This window comes from Salmo salar, chromosome ssa10, assembly GCF_905237065.1.
Source record: "Salmo salar chromosome ssa10, Ssal_v3.1, whole genome shotgun sequence".
Classification (NCBI taxonomy): domain Eukaryota; kingdom Metazoa; phylum Chordata; class Actinopteri; order Salmoniformes; family Salmonidae; genus Salmo; species Salmo salar.
The window spans coordinates 67,358,210-67,377,167 of record NC_059451.1 but is presented as its reverse complement, the minus strand read 5'-3'; the positions used below and the strand labels follow the sequence as shown (position 1 = coordinate 67,377,167).

Genomic DNA, 18,958 nt, shown 5'->3' with positions numbered 1-18,958 from the left:
GGGATGGTGTGTTTATGGACATAGTCAACCAATCCCTATCCCAGTCTACTGTCCCCACATCCTTCAAGACGGCCACCATTGTTCCTGTTCCCAAGATAGCTAAGGTAACGGATCTAAATGATTATCGCCCCATTGCACTCACCTCTGTCATCATGATGTGCTTTGAGAGACTAGTCAAGGATCATATCACCTCCACCCTACCTGATACCCTAGACCAACTCCAATTTGCTTACCGCCCCAATAGGTCCACTGACGATACAATCGCCATCACACTGCCCTATCCCATCTGGATAAGAGGAATACCTATGTAAGAATGCTGTTCATTGACTACAGCGTAGCATTTAACACCACAGTAACCTCCAAACTCGTCATTAAGCTCACCCCGCCCTGTGCAACTGGGTCATGGACTTTGACCGGCCGCCCCCAGGTGGTGAAGGTAGGAAACAACATCTCCACCCCGCTGATCCGCAACATTGGAGCCACACAAGGGTGCGTTCTCAGCCCTCTCCTGTACTCCCTGTTCACCCACGACTGCGTGGCCATGCACGCTTCCAACTCAATCATCAAGTTTGCAGATGACACCACAGTGGTAGGCTTGAATACCAACAACAATGAGACGGCCTACAGGGAGGAGGTGAGGGCCCTCGGAGTGTGGTGTCAGGAAAATAACCTCACACTCAACGTCAACAAAACAAAGGAGATGATCGTGGACTTCAGGAAATAGCAGAGAAAGCACCCCCTATCCACATCGATGGGACAGTAGTGGAGAAGGTGGAAAGTGTTAAGTTCCTCGGCGAACACATCACGGACAAATTGAAATGCTCCACCCACACAGACAGCGTGGTGAAGAAGGCGCAACAGTGCATCTTCAACCTCAGGAGGCTGAAGAAATTTGGCTTGTCATCTAAATCACTCACAAACTTTTACAGATGCACATTCGAGAGCATCCTGTCGGGCTGTATCACCGCCTGGTACGGCAACAACACCGCCCTTAACCGCAACGCTCTCCAGAAGGTAGTGCGGTCTGCACAACACATCACCGGGAGAAAACTACCTGCCCTCCAGGACATCTACAGCACTTGATGTCACATGAAGGCCAAAAAGATCATCAAGGACAACAACCACCCGAGCCACTGCCTGTTCACCCCGCTATCATCCAGAAGGTGCGGTCGGTACAGCTGTATCAAAGCTGGGACCGAGAGACTGAAAAACATCTTCTATCTCAAGACCATCAGCCTGTTGAACAGCCATCACTAACATAGAGAGGCTGCTGCCAACATAGACTCATATCTCTGGCCACTTGAATAAATGGACTTTAACAATGTGTACATATCCTACACTACTCATCCCATATGTATATACTGTATTATATACCATCTACTGCATCTTGCCTATGCCGCACGGCCATCGCTCATCCATATATCTATATGTACATATTCTTATTCATCCCTTTACATTTCTGTGTATAAAGTAGTTGTTGTGAATTTGTTAGATTACTTGTTAGATATTACTGCATTGTCGGAACTAGAAGCACAAGCATTTTGCTACACTCGCATTAACATCTGCTAACCATGTGTATGTGACCAATAACATTTGATTTTATGAATCCGATGACTGATTCGGCATATTCATTGACATTGTCTCCAGAGGCAACCTGGAACATACTCCAGTTCACGTGATCAAAACAGTCTTGGAGTGTGAATTCTGATTGATTTCCCCATCGCACCATGTGTTGATGGTCATAGAGCAAAGCCCCCCCACCCTTGCTCTTGCCAGAGAGAGCCCGCTTCCTATCCACTCAGAAAACTGTAAAACCGGCTGAATGTATATAATCCGTCTGGATGTCGGAGGAAAGTCTCAGAAAAACTTAGTATATTGCAGGATTTGATGTCCCTCTGGAAGGAGATTGTCACTCTGAGTTCGTCAAGTTTGATCATTAATGATTGACCGAGTAGTATGCTCGGTAATGGAGGATGAGTCGATCGGCGTCTTAATCTCACTAAGACCCCGCCATGTCTGCCTCTCTGTCGGCGTCTTCCCTTCATACTCTCTGGTAGGACTCCCAAGCAGCTCGGCTCCTCGCTGAAGAAGCTAGCGCATTGTTCTGCTGTCTCAGGGAATTCGGGGAGGTCAGGTGGACAGTGAGTACCCAGCAATTCGTATTCCAAAAGTTCTACCCGGGTGTGTGTAATAATGCACAAAACAAACAGATTAAGAAAATTTGAGATAAACACCAGAAAAAAAACACAAAAAAGTAGAAACCTGCAATGTTATATCGGAGCTCGAGGCGAGGGACCCTCTGTCGGCGTCATCTTAGCCAAATGATGTGGTTATGACGCTCATCATTCCATTCAATGTAATAATGTGACACAGGAGGTTAGTAAATTACACCTTGTTATAGCATCTGTAATGCAGCATTGAGAGAGAGAGAGAACAAAGGACTTCACTTGGCCAAACTCCTAAATCCCCAAAATGGGAGAATTAAACAATATTTCTACTTTTGAGAATGTGGAAATGGTCCGTGGACACTTATGGGACAGTTATGACAAGTGTGTTTAATTTGGTGATCTCATAAATGACAGGAAACACACATAACGTTATCTCCTAAAGTGTACATTTCCCAGCTGTAAGGTTGACATCTAAATATTGTGAAATTTATGTGATTAAACATGAAACTATTTGTGAAAAGAGATAATGTGATGATAACCTTCTAATTGAGAAAATATGGGTTTTCATATAAACTTAACCAAGTCAGTAACCACACCCACAAGAGCATAGACATTACGTCGGCGTCATGGACCGCCCTTTTCTCTTAAGTGTATAAAACCCACTCGTGACGCAATTCACAACAGACCACGCAAACCCCGGTGTAAGCTAAGGTTGCAAATGGTTGAATTTCTAAAACTAGAAAACACGCAGCTGACGTGACATGTTGAAATAGTTGGCACTGCAACTCTACCAAAGGACAAGAACATACCACGTGGAGATGGTTAAACTCGGAGACTATCGATCACTACAGAATAAGTTCACATCTTAGATGTTTAATTACTAGTCTGCAGCTAGAAATTACGTAAATCTAGAAAATTACAGATACCCGCCGAAGCACCTAACCTATGAGAACATTTCCAAATGGTACTCTGAAGTATCCATTCTAACCACCTACAACCACAAAAGATATTGTGACTTCTGGGAAAGTGAACCAGAGACTCTGATGAACCCTACAGGACGATTGAGGATTCCAACAGAGAAGACAATAACGACATACGGACGTAAATATATAAACTCAGCAAAAAAAGAAATGTCCCTTTTTCAGGACCCTGTCGTTCAAAGATAATTCGTAAAAATCCAAATAACTTCACAGATCTTCATTGTGAAGGGTTTCCCATGCATGTTCAATGACCCATAAGCAATTAATGAACATGCACCTGTGGAACGGTCGTTAAGACACTAACAGCTTACAGACGGTAGGCAATTAAGGTCACACTTATGAAAACTTAGGACACTAGAGTCCTTTCTACTGACTCTGAAAAACACACACAAAAAAGATGCCCAGGGTCCCTGCTCATGTGCGTGAACGTGCCTTAGGCATGCTGCAAGGAGGCATGAGGACTGCAGATGTCCGTACTGTGAGATGCCTAAGACAGCGCTACAGGGAGACAGGATGGACAGCTGATCATCCTCGCGTGGCAGACCATGTGTAACAACACCTGCACAGGATCGGTACATCCAATCATCACACCTGCGGGACAGGTACAAGATGGCAACAACTGCCCGAGTTACACCAGGAACGCACAATCCCTCCATCAGTGCTCAGAATGTCCGCAATAGGCTGAGAGAGGCTGAACTGAGGGCTTGTAGGCCTGTTGTAAGGCAGGTCTTCACCAGACATCACCGGCAACAACGTTGCCTAAGGGCACAAGCCCACCGTCACTGGACCAGACAAGACTGGCAAAAAGTGCTCTTTACTGACGAGTCACAGTTTTGTCTCACCAGGGGTGATGATTGGATTCACGCTTATCATCGAAGGAATGAGCGTTACACCGAGGCCTGTACTCTGGAGTGGGATCGATTTGGAGGTGGAGGGTCTGTCATGGTCTGGGGCGGTGTGTCACAGCATTATCTGACTGAGGTTGTCATTGCAGGCAATCTCAGTGTGTTACAGGGAAGATATCCTCCTCCCTCATGTGGTACCCTTCCTGCAGGCTCATCCTGACATGACCCTCCAACATGAATATGCCACCAGCCATAATGCTCGTTCTGTGCGTGATTTCCTGCAAGCAAGGAATGTCAGTGTTCTGCCATGGCCAGTGAAGAGCCCGGATCTCAATCCCATTGAGCACGTCTGGGACCTGTTGGATCGGACGGTGAGGGCTAGGGCTATTCCTCCCAGAAATGTTCGGGAACTTGCAGGTGCCTTGGTGGAGGAGTGGGGTAACATCTCACAGCAAGAACTGGCAAATCTGGTGCAGTCCATGAGGAGGAGATGCACTGCAGTACTTAATGCAGCTGGTGGCCACACCAGATACTGACTGTTACTTTTGACCCCGCCTTTGTTCAGGCACACATTATTACATTTCTGTTAGTCACGTCTGTGGAACTTGTTCAGTTTATGTCTCAGCTGTTGAATCTTATGTTCATAGAAACAATTACACATGTTAAGTTTGCTGAAAAAAAACACAGTTGACAGTGAGGACGTTTCTATTTTTGCTGAGTTTATATTGCAATTATTCTTGAATGAGCGGCCGTTCATGTGCAAAGGATTAGCATTTCATTAGCATTAATCCATTTGTCTATCCCGCTCTCTCAGTCCCCACCACTTTCCTTTTGTCTACCAAGCTGTCATATCGGCATAGCCCACTAGCGACTTCTCTATCAGTGTTAGTAACCAATATCTACTGTTTGTTTGTGATGTATTTCTGTGATTATTTAGTTAGTTAGTAAATAAATAATTAAGCCAATGTTTATATTGCTGATTCATTATGGAAACTAGGGTTCGTGCAGATAACCAAGAATTTTACGACGTTCAGATGAGACTGATAGAAGGAAAGACAAATTCATGACTGATTGATGACTGAAATGTAAGAGATTTTTAGATCTCTAAGAGTTCATCCGGAAGATGGAACTCCTTAAATAAACTTGTCTGTGGTGCCCCAGGTTATTAATGAGTCAATTGATGATATCACATTGATGATAATCACACACACGACAATGTAAGCAGCAGAGGAGGAAAATACATGTTTAGAACTGATAGTTGATCGCATAGTAAAATAATGAATGCAATTAATTGGTTATTGAATATTACTCGATGGACACAGCTTTTATTAGAACCAAAACATACACAGCCTGCCTGTGCTCAACACTCGAACTAGAGAACGAATCGTTCCGGGGCAGCTGCAGTTCACGACTGAAATTGTGCTGATCTGCCTCGCTGCAGTCAAGCAGTGTCATTCCGCCAAGAGCAGTTCACAATCTAGTCCGGTTGCAGCCACAACTAAACCTTGTTTCAAAGGTATCAATAAACAATGTTATTTGTATGCCTACCAATCACAAATGTACAATGCTTGAAGCACACTTTTATTAGTCTCAGTCAAAGGACAGCTCCAATAACAAGCCTTCTATGGCCAATGAGAGACTTGTAGAATCTAAGTTTATAGTTCATTGTTCGCCGACAGGGGATCCTGCGTGCTCTGGGCGTTACCGAATCAAATGAACGAAATTAGTCGAAAGATTCATTCTTTTGACTGAAGTTGAAAAGATCTGAGAGAGTAAAAGGAGGCGAACTCTCCATCACTAGTACGTAGATTCTTATGTAGCATGTAATCACATTAGTTGTAATGAAGACTTCATAATAGCAGTTGTTAGTAACAGTTGACAGAGCATATGAAAATAGGATGAACAGTAATTTTAACACCCATTACAACCGATTTTATAACGTCATGCCGTGACTCATAACTATTTAAAACTACTAATGACAGCTTTTGACAAAATGTTGTGTTATATAGCTGTTATAAAGGCTTTATGAATGCCTGTATAAGGACACCTACAGTACATTTTAGTCATTTATCCAGAGCGACTGGATCAAGCAATTAAGGTTAAGTGCCTTGCTCAAGGGCACTTGTCACCTAGCTCGGGGATTCGAACCAGCAGCCTTTCGGTTACTGGCCCAATGCTCTTCTCCACGAGAATACCTGCTACCCCAGTAAAGTGTTACCAAAACTTCTGTAGGCTGCAGACACAGATAAATGTTGCGTTCATGTGCTTCAAATCATGTCAGACATTAACATTATCTGCAATTAAAATACAGACCATTTCAAAGTCACAATGACCTCCATTTGGTATCTCTGAGGTCCAACTGCACAGGTAACTCCATACATACTAACAGCACACAGCCATGATCTATCACATCTTTACGGTTATCAAAGCGATGACACACCCAAACTAAGCACACATAACCACACTGAAGTTAAAGGGAGAGTTCACCTAAATAACAAATGCACATATCCTTACCTTGAAAGTAGTCTACGGGGCAGGAGAGGAAGGGAAACATAAGTAATTTTTTCATTTAGGCAATCTATCCCTTTAAGCTTGACACGATAACATGTCCTATTTGTCTGGTTGCCACAGAGCTACACTATGGTCAGGTTCAGTAGGTAAACAGTGAAAAAGTCCAGGTTGTCCCTCCCCTGTTCCAGTATAAATAAACACGACCTACATCACCTTGCTTTCCCTCTTAACCTAACATCTAGGCCAAATCCCAAATCAACCCCTAGACTCCACGCACTTGTGGAAATCTGGGAGGATTTGACAGGTGTACGCAATATGGTAATAGCTCCACTTGCTCACTGATGGGCTAGGAAATAGTCTCCCCATGATACTTACACCTGTCAAATCCTCTCAGCTCGCCACAAGTAGCATCTAGGGGTCGATTTGGGATTAGGACCTAGATATATGCAGCCAGTCCTTGGTCTCACCTCTCTAGTTTGGCAGCCAGGGCCTTGCGGAGACGCAGCTCCTCAGTGTAGAGCTCCCGGTAGCGATCCAGCTCTGTGCGGGTGGAGTCCCGCAGGCTCATGCTGTCGTGCTGTGTGGAGTGCGCTCTGCCCAGCTCGCCCTCCAGCTCCCGGATACGCTGCTCCAGCGTGGAGCGCAAGCTGGCCTCGTTTGCCGCCTTGATCTGCTCCAACGCCTCCTGGGACGCCGCCTGGGTCTGAAGGAGAGATGTGTTCAACAGGCAGCAACAGGAATGGGTAAAACATGTGTATACACACACTCTCACCAAGTGAGTGCCATTCATCTGTTAACTAACTGCCAGGCAGAAATGGAAAACCAGCAGAAATGGAAAACCAGCAGCCCTCAAGGACAACTTCCTTCCTTGAGGAAATCACTGATCTAACACGGTAAGGCTGATGATAGTCACCGGCTGGAAACCATGTTGTTACCTATCCACGTCATTATTTCAAGGAAGGGAGGGAGGAAGGATCAATTTAAACGTATCTGAACAGGGCCAAGTTCTAGAATGTATCTTGTGTCCCCCCCACCTGTAAGAAGAGGTTGACCTCCTCCAGTTTCTGTCTGATCTCCTGGCGGGCCCTCTCCTCTGCATCTCGTCGGTACTGATCCACCAGGGTCTGGTCCATCACCCCCGCCTCTACCTGCCGCCGCAGGCCCAACAACTACAATACAGAATACTACTTTACTACTCGATCTTGTAAATGCTTTCCTTATTGAATACTTTACATATTAAAATGGCCCGCCTGGGATTAGAACTGCCGACCTTCCGGCTACTGGATCGTCTCTACCCTCTGGGGCTACCCACCTCCTCCTCCAGGTGCCTCTTGCTACGCTCGAGCCGCTCGTTGCTGCGGCCCAGGCCCTTCAAGGAGGCCAGTTGCTCCTTGAGCTCCCCGTTGATCCTCTCCAGCTGGCTGCAGCGAGACACCTCCTTCTCCAGCTGCACCGACAGGTCATCCACCTGGGGACATAGGGTCATTGAGATGACAGTGGGACAACAGTAAGATGGGAGGATGTGTATGAAGTGTAGGATAAAGTTGTCCCTAAATGCTGATCTTGGACCAGTTTTGCATTTTCCAGATTGGGGGAGCAGAAGGTGATCCTCGATCTATACCTTGGGGAAACTTGAACCCAGAGCTGTATGAAGTACAGGGTTGTGTTCATTCGGAACAAAACAGAAGAAAACAACCTGAAACAGGGAGGACAACCTGGACTTCTCTAATAAGACACATTTTTGTTTTAAGTTGCAAAATGTTTAAAAAGGTTTTCTGTTGCGTGCCCTAATAAACACGACCCAGGAAATTGTAGAGCATGAGATAAGATAGATAAGATGTCAAATAAGAGGAAGATAAGGATCTTGTGTGTGTGTCAAAACTTAACTTGATGAGCCTTCCATGCGTCCCAAATGGCACCCTATTCTCTATATAGTGCTCTAGTACTTTACTTATTATGTCCATTGCACACATTTCCGGAGGAGCACAGATTCGAGAGTCAGCAGCAGTGCAGCGCCCTTGGAAGTGAAGTAGTCGCACACTTTATAAGGAATAGGGTGCCATTCGGTACGCATCCTTGGTTTCAGGATCAATTGGGCTTAGTACCTTGTCCTTCATCCTGCCAATGTCAGCCTCAGTCTGTCTGTGGCCCATCTCCCCTCTCATGCTGCTCATGGGCGATCCAAACTCAGCCCCGGCACCGTCCTGCTCCCGCAGCTTCTTCTTAGCCGTCTTCACCAGTGTCCGCAACCTGTACAACATTCCACACAGAGACAGATACACACATATAATGTTAATGACACATGGGTCATTCCACCAATTGGGTTCCTTGAGTACTGTAACTTGGAGAAAAATATTTTTTCTTTGTTTCACTTTATTTTAACATTTTCATAAAGAAAACAACGTAATAAAAAAAACATCTTATCCCATCTCAAGAGGTTAAATAAAAAAATGACTATACTATTAAGTGCCAAGTAAAGAAACGGGATTGACTGTAACAGGTTGACGATTTCATCTTAAAATCAGCCATAAATCCCCTTGTGATAGGAGAATAGAAGCTTGTTGTCTGCAACAGCATGGAGGGGCAATTGAATGAAAGCTTCACAATTTTTAACATTTTTTTTAATGTTAAAACATTTCTTGCCTGCAACAGCATTATGCTTGACCTACTCCGTTTTCCACCACAGAACACCAGAAAACGGTGAAAAAGAGTAGAACCAGCTCACTTGCTTTAACACTAGGGTTTGACTATTCTTTGAAAAAAAAAAAAAAAAATTAGGAATAGTTTCATCATATTAAAACAAGAGATCAGTAAGAGGGTTAAACTTAAAATGAGGAACAGGTTTTTTTGTTACCACTTATTACATTAAATAAATAATAATAATAAGTCAGAAATGACTGTCAATGCTTTCCAATGAAAGTAAAAACCTAGAAGTCACAGAGGTTACAAAGAGGGACGTGTCAAAATGCTGCATTTTTGCGCTTTAGCAATTCTTTATTCATATAAAAATCTGGATTGATTGAATTATCCATGCGGTCTATATTAAAAGGGCACTACATTTAATATAACAGGCATTTAAAATGTCTACTTAAAAGATCAAATGGCACTAATTTCATAGAACGACCCAGATGCATTAGATCAGTCTGACACCGAAACATCACACCACTGATGGACAAAAACACACATCTAACTCACAAACCCAGGCACAACAAGACACACAAATCATATCACAAACCTATAGACAACAAGACATATCTAACCCATAAACACAAGGCATCGGCTAACTCACAACACACCCACAGAGAGGGGCACCAGACAAAAGCCGGGGATGAATGCATTGGGTTTACTACAACTGGGTTCTATAGTAGTACTATGGTGGTAATAGACATGGAGAGGTTGCTCTACCGTCCTGAGGAGGGTGCTGTGAAGAAGGGAGGTTGTACTGTCACCTGTACATTTCTTTCTGTAGTTCCGTGTTTCTCTTCATCTCCTGGTCCAGTCTGGTGTCCACAGACTTTTTCTGCTCCGCTATCTTCTTGGCCTTCTTCTTCTCCAACTCCATCTGGAACACACAGGACAAATAGTGATGAAATACTGAGGTCTTTTATTTTTCATCTTCATCCAGATAAGTCAATTAAGAACAGATTCGACCTGTCAACAATGAAGAACTGTCTTCACACACCCATACAGTGTAATAAGGTAGATTAAGGATGTGCATCTTTCCTTTTCAAGAGCGATTCGATACGTATCTAGATACATGGGCTCCGATACGATAAATTTTGTATTGAACCATTCGGTGTGATTCAGTTTGATTAGAGCAGGGATGGACAACTGGCAGCCCCGCCCCCTTTTGTAGGCCCGCGGATCAATCCAGTTTTTTGGAACTCAGTCGGATTCTCAACTTAATGTTCAAAATTGAAATAGTAGAATACACAAGGTGCAATTTCTAAATTTGTTTGTGCATCAGCAGTTTTTCTCTTGTTATGTCAGTCACTGACAGTTACTCAATTAGCCAAGCTAAACATTTTTATATTGCTAAGGTAGTCTAGCGGCTAGCTATCTAAACTTGTAGTAATCATAGTCGAAATACCGACTAGAGGGCCCCCAAAAGAACATCAGATATCACATTAAAAACGACAACATTTGACTCCACTAGACTTGGGAGGTATACCACATACCGGGGTATTAGGAAAATAGCCACGGGATGTTTTTTTAATATCGTTGAAACTATTTATTTTACTTTTTTATACATTTTAATATTTGTAGCTACTTAAGTAAATACCTGCAGTCAACTTGTGCAATACTTTAGGAGATAAAGAACATTGCGTTCTTCATTTCACCCTTCACAATATTATTAAGCTAACGGTATTCCCCAGTCACGTGATGATTGTTTACAAGCACACAAGGAGAGACCGGAACCTTGTGTCACTCACTGTTGTGCAGCATGCACCTGGTGAACTAATCACACAATTTACAACTAAATGTTTGCAGTTAAATATCATAACTATTACGTTAAATGTCTAAAATATTCAAAATGCTCTGCAGTTGTGCATTTGGTTCGCTAATTGATTAGCTTCTTCCAAAAAAAGGTATTTGCTTGGTAACAGCAGAGAATCCCCCCCTTGGATCAATAGCCATGCTGGCTAATATCGGATTTGTGCCTGCAGAAAACTGAGTAGCACTTTGAGTTACTTGTATAGTTTAGGTCAGAAACTGCTCAAAATGTTCACACACCGATCGTTAGCATTCTCTATGGGATTTTGCATGTACTCGTTAGCATTGCTAACCTTCAGCTTACAGAGTATCAAGTGGGGTTTGAAAACAGAGCCTGTGGTGTTCCGTGGTATTACCGGATATCACAGTATGGCACAAGGTCAGTATGAAGGTACGACAATCTGGATACCACCCAAGCCTCCACCTCATGGCAAAATGTATAGAATTGCAGGATATTAGCTGTAAAATTGCTCATTAAAACTGCTCAAATTAGTAAAATTGTACGAAATGTGTTATAAATTGACAATATCTTCTCTACGCCCCATGGCAAAACGTGTAAAATTGCATGAAATGAATGCTAAAACTTCAAATGTTTCTCTTCGCTTTCTTTTGCTCGCAAGGTGGGGGGGGACAACATTTTGCTTAGGGCCATACAAAAGGCTAGGTCTGGCTCTGACTGCATGTATGGGTATGGATGTGGGTACACTGACCCACTGCTGCCCCTCATGATGAGTTCCGATTTTCATGTGGCCCCCACCCCCATCAAGTGTTGCCCATCCCCGGATTAGAGAAACGAATCGATTTGATTCGATGCACTAACATTTGTTGCTTAAAACACATTAATTTCCCATATATAAACTCAGCAAAAAAAGAAACGTCCTATCACTGTCAGCTGCGTTTATTTTCAGCAAACGTAACATGTGTAAATATTTGTATGAACATAAGATTCAACAACAGACATCAACTGAACAAGTTCCACAGACATGTGACTAACAGAAATTGAATAATGTGTGCCTGAACAAAGGGGGGATCAAAATCAAAAGTAACAGTCGGTATCTGGTGTGGCCACCAGCTGCATTAAGTACTGCAGTGCATCTACTCCTCATGAACTGCACCAGATTTGCCAGTTCTTGCTGTGAGATGTTACTCCACTCTTCCACCAAGGCACCTGCAAGTTCCCGGACATTTCTGAGGGAAATGGCCCTAGCCCTCACCCTCCAATCCAACAGGTCCCAGACGTGCTCAATGGGATTGAGATCCGGGCTCTTCGCTGGCCATGGCAGAACACTGACATTCCTGTCTTGGAGGAAATCACGCACAGAACGAGCAGTATGGCTGGTGGGATATTAATGCTGGAGGGTCATGTCAGGGTGTGCCTGCAGGAAGGGTAACACGAGGGAGGAGGATGTCTTCCCTGTAACGCACAGCGATGAGATTGCCTGCAATGACAACAAGCTCAGTCCGATGATGCTGTGACACACTGCCCCAGACCATAACGGACCCTCCACCTTCAAATCAATCCCGCTCCAGAGTATAGGCCTCGGTGTAACGCTCATTCCTTTGACGATAAACGCGAATCTGACCATCACCCCTGGTGAGACAAAACCGCGACTCGTCAGTGAAGAGCACTTTTTGCCAGTCTTGTCTAGCGACGGTGGTTGTGCCCATTGGCGACGTTGTTGTCTGGTGAAGACCTGCCTTACAACAGGCCTACAAGCCCTCAGTTCAGCCTCTCTCAGCCCATTGTGGACAGTCTGAGCACTGATGGAGGGATTGTGCGTTCCTGGTGTAACTCGTGCAGTTGTTGTTGCCATCCTGTACCTGTCCTACAGGTGTGATGTTGGGATGTACTGATCCTGTGCAGGTGTTGTTACACGTGGTCTGCTACTGCGAGGACAATCAGCTGTCCGTCCTGTCTCCCTATTGCACTGTCTTAGGCTTCTCACAGCACCGGCATCGCAATTTATTGCCCTGGCCACATCCGCAGTCCTCATGCCTCCTTGCAGCATGCCTAAGACACATTCACGCAGATGAGCTGGGACCCTGGGCATATTTCTTTTGGTGTTTTTCAGAGTCAGTAGAAGGGCCTCTTTAGTGTCCTAAGTTTTCATAAGTGTGACCTTAATTGCCTACCGTCTGTAAGCTGTTAGTGTCTTAAAGACTGTTCCACAAACGCATGTTCATAAATTGTTTATGGTTCATTGAACAAGCATGGGAAACAGTGTTTAAACCCTTTACAATGAAGATCTGTGAAGTTATTTGGATTTTTACGAATGATCTTTGAAAGACAGGGTCCTGAAATCGGGACGTTTCTTTTTTTGCAGAGTTTAGCTAATAAATAACCAAATCATTGATAGATCTCCTGATAAAATAAAGGCATGTCTCTCATCTGCCCCTGCAAGCCAGTTGGCATACACGTCAACAAACCCCCTCATCTGATTGGTTGAGTAGGCGGGCCTTCTGACGACCTTGCCTTTCCTTAAAAAAGTACTTTCAAGTTTTTTTTAAATAACGTTACTTACCAAGACATGAAGTAGAAAGAAAACATATTCCGCTAGGAATCGACTAAGACTCAGTATGCTTTGGAAGTGAGGAGACTGTTATTGGAAGTACGGCAAATAATCAAACCCTCAAATCGTTCATAGAAAGTTAGCGAGGGAAAGAGAGCGAGGGGGAGGGCACAGTATAGGCAGGTCGGCCATCAGGCAGATGGATTCCGATCCGGGCACAATTATTTAACCAGGCAAGTCAGTTAAGAACAAATTCTGATTTAAAATGACGGCCCAAACCCGGACAACGCTGAGTCAATTGTGCGCGGCCTTACGGACTCCCAATCACGACCGGTTGTGATACAGCCTGGATTCAAACCAAGGTGTCTGTAGTGATGCATCTATCACTGAGATGCAGTGCCTTAGACCACTGCGCCACTCGGGAGCCCATAAGCGCCTATCTATCGGCAATCAAAAGCTGTATCTCACAATGGAATGTTGTATTTTGCAATTTCTTGGCTTGAAATGACTCGCAACCTCAGTAAAGCAGGGCCTATTATCAATGAATAGGCTAGGATATTATACACGCAACAGACCGAAAGACTGAACACAGACTCGTATCCTAAGCGCAGGCGAAACTGCTGCACTGTGATTTTAATTTGGTGGGGTGGGGGGATTTTCCTTTAGGGATTTTTCTTCACGTTAAGGATCCCAATTTTGTTCAAATGTTTTAACGTTCAGACATTCACACAGATAGTGTAAATTATGTATGTCTATGGTGTACCGTGGTTCCTCCTTTAAAAGTTGGGTCATACTGCGACACACCTTGCGGGCTGCTGCAGCATTCTGTGGCACGTTATCTACTTGTCGGCCATTTGTCTGCCATTATTGCAAGTTAATGCTAGTTTGACCACCAGAGGGCATTTTTTGAGGAGCATTTGATAATCTTTCAGTATTGGCATTAACAGAGAATTTCAAACCTTTTTTACAATAACACAGTATATGGGATTGATTTTAAGAAATTTAGCTTAAGTCACGCCCTGACCTAAGAGAGCTGTTTTTTTCTCTGTTTAGTTAGGTTAGGGGTGGGCATTCTATGTGTTGTGTGTTTATGTTTTGGCCGGGTATGGTTTCCAATCAGAAGTAGCCGTCTATCGTTGTCTCTGATTGGGAGCCATACTTAGGCAGCCTTTTTCCACCTGGTTTTGTGGGTAGTTGTTTTCTGTTTCGTTAATGTAACCTGACAGAACTGTTAGCTGTGTATTTTAATGAAAAGTGTTCGTTTTCATTAAAATACAATTGTGCTGCACCTTGGTCCCCTCTATACGACGCCCGTTGCAGCTTAGTTAACTTGATTAATATCAAGGTGTTTCTATTCAGAGAAAAATGAAAAATGAAACGCTCAGGGTTTCCGTTAGGATGGAATGTAAAATATGGCACTGTACAACAGGAGGAAGGAGTAGGCTGTCCTTGTAAATAAGCGTCCCACTAATCCGCAAGAAGTTAACTGACTTGCCTAGTTATATATTTCTGCACCTTAATTTTTTTTATTATTGTCTAACCAATACCCAAATGGAGATTAAGTGAAAATATAAATCTCATTGATTTATCAAGACAAGCAGCGCGAAACGGTGCTAAAATAGTTGTAGGCTTTTAAATCTAACTTCAATACGCTCTTTAAATAAATATGACCTACACCATTTCTAACAGCACATTACACAACACTAGTGAGACTCATTTTGCCTATGGTAGACCTACAGTATATCGAGAATTTTTTTTTAATATTGTAACTCTCCGCCAATAATTACATTTAGAGGATTGGAGGACTCTAAATTAATATCTAAAGGGCATTTTCCGTTAGGATGTGAGAATATCTAAGGGGCTTTAATATACAGTTTAAGTCGGAAGATTACATACACCTTAGCCAAATACATTTAAACTACATTTTTCACAATTCCTGACTTTTAATCGAAGTAAAAATTCCCTGAAATGTCGGAATAATAGTAGAGAGAATTATTTCTTTCAGCTTTTATTTCTTTCATCACATTCTCAGTGGGTCAGAAGTTTACATACACTCAATTAGTATTTGGTAGCATTGCCTTTAAATTGATTAAATTGGGTCCAACGTTTTGGGTAGCCTTCCACAAGTTTCCCACAATAAGTGAATTTTGGCCCTTTCCTCCTGACAGAGCTAGTGTAACTGAGTCAGGTTTGTAGGCCTCTTTGCGCGCACACGCCTTTTCAGTTCTACTCAGAAATGTTCAATAGGATTGAGGTCAGGGCTTTGTGATGGCCACTCCAATACCTTGACTTTGTTGTCCTGAAGCCATTTTGCAACAACTTTGGAAGTATGCTTGGGGTCATTGTCCATTTGAAAGACCCATTTGCGACCGAGCTTTAACTTCCTGACTAATATCTTGAGATGTTGCTTCAATATATCCACATAATTTTCCTCCCTCATGATGTCATCTATTTTGTGAAGTGCACCAGTCCCTCCTGCAGCAAAGCACCTCCACAACATGATGCTGCTACCCCCGTGCTTCACAGTTGGGATGGTGTTCTTCAGCATGCAAGCCTCCCCCTTTTCCTCCAAACATAACGATGGTCATTATGACCAGAGGACATTTCTCCAAAAAGTACGATCTTTGTCCCCATGTGCAGTTGCAAATTGTAATCTAGCTTTTTATGGCGGATTTGGAGCGGTGGCTTCTTCCATGCTGAACGGCCTTTCAGGTTAGGTCGATATAGGACTCGTTTTACTGTGGATATAGATACTTTTGTATCTGTTTCCTCCATCATCTTCACAGGGTCCTTTGCTGTTGTTCTGGGATTGATTTGCACTTTTTGCACCAAAGTACGTTCATCTCTAGGAGACAGAACGCGTCTCCTTCCTGAGTGGTATGACGGCTGCGTGGTCCCATGGTGTTTATACTTGCGTACTATTGTTTGTACAGATGAACGTGGAACCTTCAGGCATTTGGAAATTGCTCCCAAGGATGAACCAGACTTGTGGAGGTAAAAAAATAATAATAATCTGAGGTCTTGGCTGATTCCTTTTGATTTTCCCATGACGTCAAGCAAAGAGGCACTGAGTTTGAAGGTAGGCCTTGAAATACATCCACAGGTACACCTCCAATTGACTCAAATCATGTCAATTAGCCTATCAGAAGCTTCTAAAGCATGACATCATTTTCTGGAATTGTCCAAGCTGTTTAAAGGCACAGTCAACTTAGTGTATGTAAACTTCTGACCCACTGGAATTCTGATAGTGAATTACCTAGCTCAAGTTGGGGGGGTCACACCTAACTCGGCTATTAGACAATTCTTTAGAAAAAGTTGAATAGTCTATTGTTCAGCTAATAGCCCAACCTGCTAATAATAACTAATAATAATACTTTTTCCTCTTTCCAAATGTAAAATATTCCAATTGATAGTGTTTTTAGCCACAATTGGCCCGAACCCCAATTAATACACTTGGGCACAGTCAATAGCGTGCTGGACTTAGGGCTAGAATGTTGAGGGTTTGAAACCTACTCCCTGCTTGTTTCATTACATTATTATGCCGGTCTCAGAGCAAATAGCCTGGATTGTTACTCCCATCTCATTCCTGCTCTCTTCCACACGTCATTCTCCGTCTGAGTGGCTCGCTTGTGGGCGTGCTGGCAGGATGTACTGTTTTTTTATTCTGTATATATAAATTACAAATCAGCCTTTATTTAAATCATGTTTCTAGTCTATTGCATAGTTATAATGTGTAATCATTGACGTTCCAGGAGCAGTAAACACTGTTGAAGTGTATAACTGTAATAAATACATGCAGACACAGCATCATTCAAAGAACGGAGTTTGATACACCTGGTATTGAATATGACTGGAAAAAAAACTTGCTAAATAGTGATTTTCGTAAATTAACTTTATGACAAAAAATATGCACAATCGTTTGTCTCAAACATATTCCTCTCAATTGTACATGTTTTGCCTGACTCGTTATGATGTTATAATTACTTAAATTAGCTTCCATCGTAATGGAATTGCTGAAGAAAGTCACCAGGGACGGGTGGCTCGCATCAAATTCGCCATTGGAACCACTCAATATGATTGACCTTTGGACCCAACTGCATAATGAGTGCTCTAACTCCCCCTTGTGGTCTGGAGCAATGAAGCTGTAACGCTGGGTACCTCCAAGTCCCGCGGTGTAAGCTCGCAACTTTTAAAGGAGGAACCACTGTATGTAGGCACGGGAGCTTAGCCATAAGTGACACTGGGCTGGACATCTACCAACCCAATATCAGTTAGGGGGCCAATGTTCGGTTTTTGTTCCCCCCACTTTTGATCTGAAATCACAATCAAGTTGCCCATCTGTGGTTTAGACCTTTTGGAAGTTGACAGACTGAGTGAGCTTCTCTTCTTCTCCCGCTTCGACCATGCAGTGCGGGTAGCAAAACAGATTGCTGTCCTCTTTATAAAATGATTACATTTACCCTGTATATCTAAAACTTACCATATATATATATATATATTTTTTTTTTTTCAAGCAAAACAATTGATGGTAAACCTGAACAATAGAAATAAGATCTAATGTAAGCGCCCCCCGATCAGCATGTAGGCTATAGCCAGATGAGTTGTTTCCGCTGGTAGCTTAGGCTACTTTTATTTCGGTAAAACACCATTTTCAACAGCGCATGTGATAAACATGGTTGTCACTAAACTAATAAAGCCTAATATTGCGCAAGCCATTTTACAAACATTTCAATGCTGAAGGTGACGCACAGTAACGCAAGATCAGGAATAATCACTTGTTGGTCAGCATTGCTGGGGTTGTTTGACTTGTCGATCAATGACTGTCAACACAATTACATGATTAATTCGACAATGAAGAGGATAATTTCAGTAAAACATTTTAGTGGACCGGCGATTCAGAATGTTTCCATCAATTTTCTGACTGATGCATGCTACATTTGGATCGGTTTGGGGTCCCACAGACCAATTCACTTATATCTTAAATATTTGAACCGGGGACCAATGCATATAGGTCAATCCCTATGGTAGATCCCTTTATCTGTGACTTTTTGTCTATATGGCCTGTTGAATTAAGACGGTAGTATTGTGACGTTCGAGAAGACATAAAACATTCACTAGGAGAGAGGCTGGGAATTGTTTCAGAACTGTGCCTTGGTTTAAGGCAGTGCTTTTTATGTTCACAGGTGAGGTGTTAATGGCCAGCTGTGCATTTGTATGTGTGCCAGTGGTCGTCTTGGTCACCTGGCTGCTGAGCTCTCCTTTCTCCTTCTCCAGCTCAGCCAGACGCAGACCCAGCTTGGAGCGGCTCTTCAGCTCCTCCTCCCACAGCGCATGGGAGTCCTGGGCGTTATGGGACAGCATGCTTTGCTTCTGCACCTGAGGGTAGAGGGGGAGGGTTACGCTACTAATGTAGAGCCGAATGTTAGTGGTCCATATCATGACTAAAAACG

At 43.2% G+C, this 18,958-nt stretch overlaps 1 protein-coding gene across 17 annotated transcripts in view; it reads right to left on the bottom strand.

Moving 5' to 3' along the window:
- The window catches only part of ankrd26 (ankyrin repeat domain containing 26), a 162,850-nt gene that overhangs the window by 35,355 nt on the left and 108,537 nt on the right, over nt 1-18,958 (bottom strand). For all 17 annotated transcript variants that reach the window (XM_045688039.1, XM_045688040.1, XM_045688036.1 and 14 more), the window contains 6 exons: nt 18,750-18,884; nt 9,954-10,066; nt 8,610-8,754; nt 7,817-7,972; nt 7,539-7,673; nt 6,972-7,207 (listed from right to left, as the gene is read on the bottom strand). In XM_045688039.1, the coding sequence (XP_045543995.1) occupies nt 6,972-7,207; nt 7,539-7,673; nt 7,817-7,972; nt 8,610-8,754; nt 9,954-10,066; nt 18,750-18,884 (920 nt within the window). The remainder of the gene's footprint in view (nt 1-6,971; nt 7,208-7,538; nt 7,674-7,816; nt 7,973-8,609; nt 8,755-9,953; nt 10,067-18,749; nt 18,885-18,958) is intronic.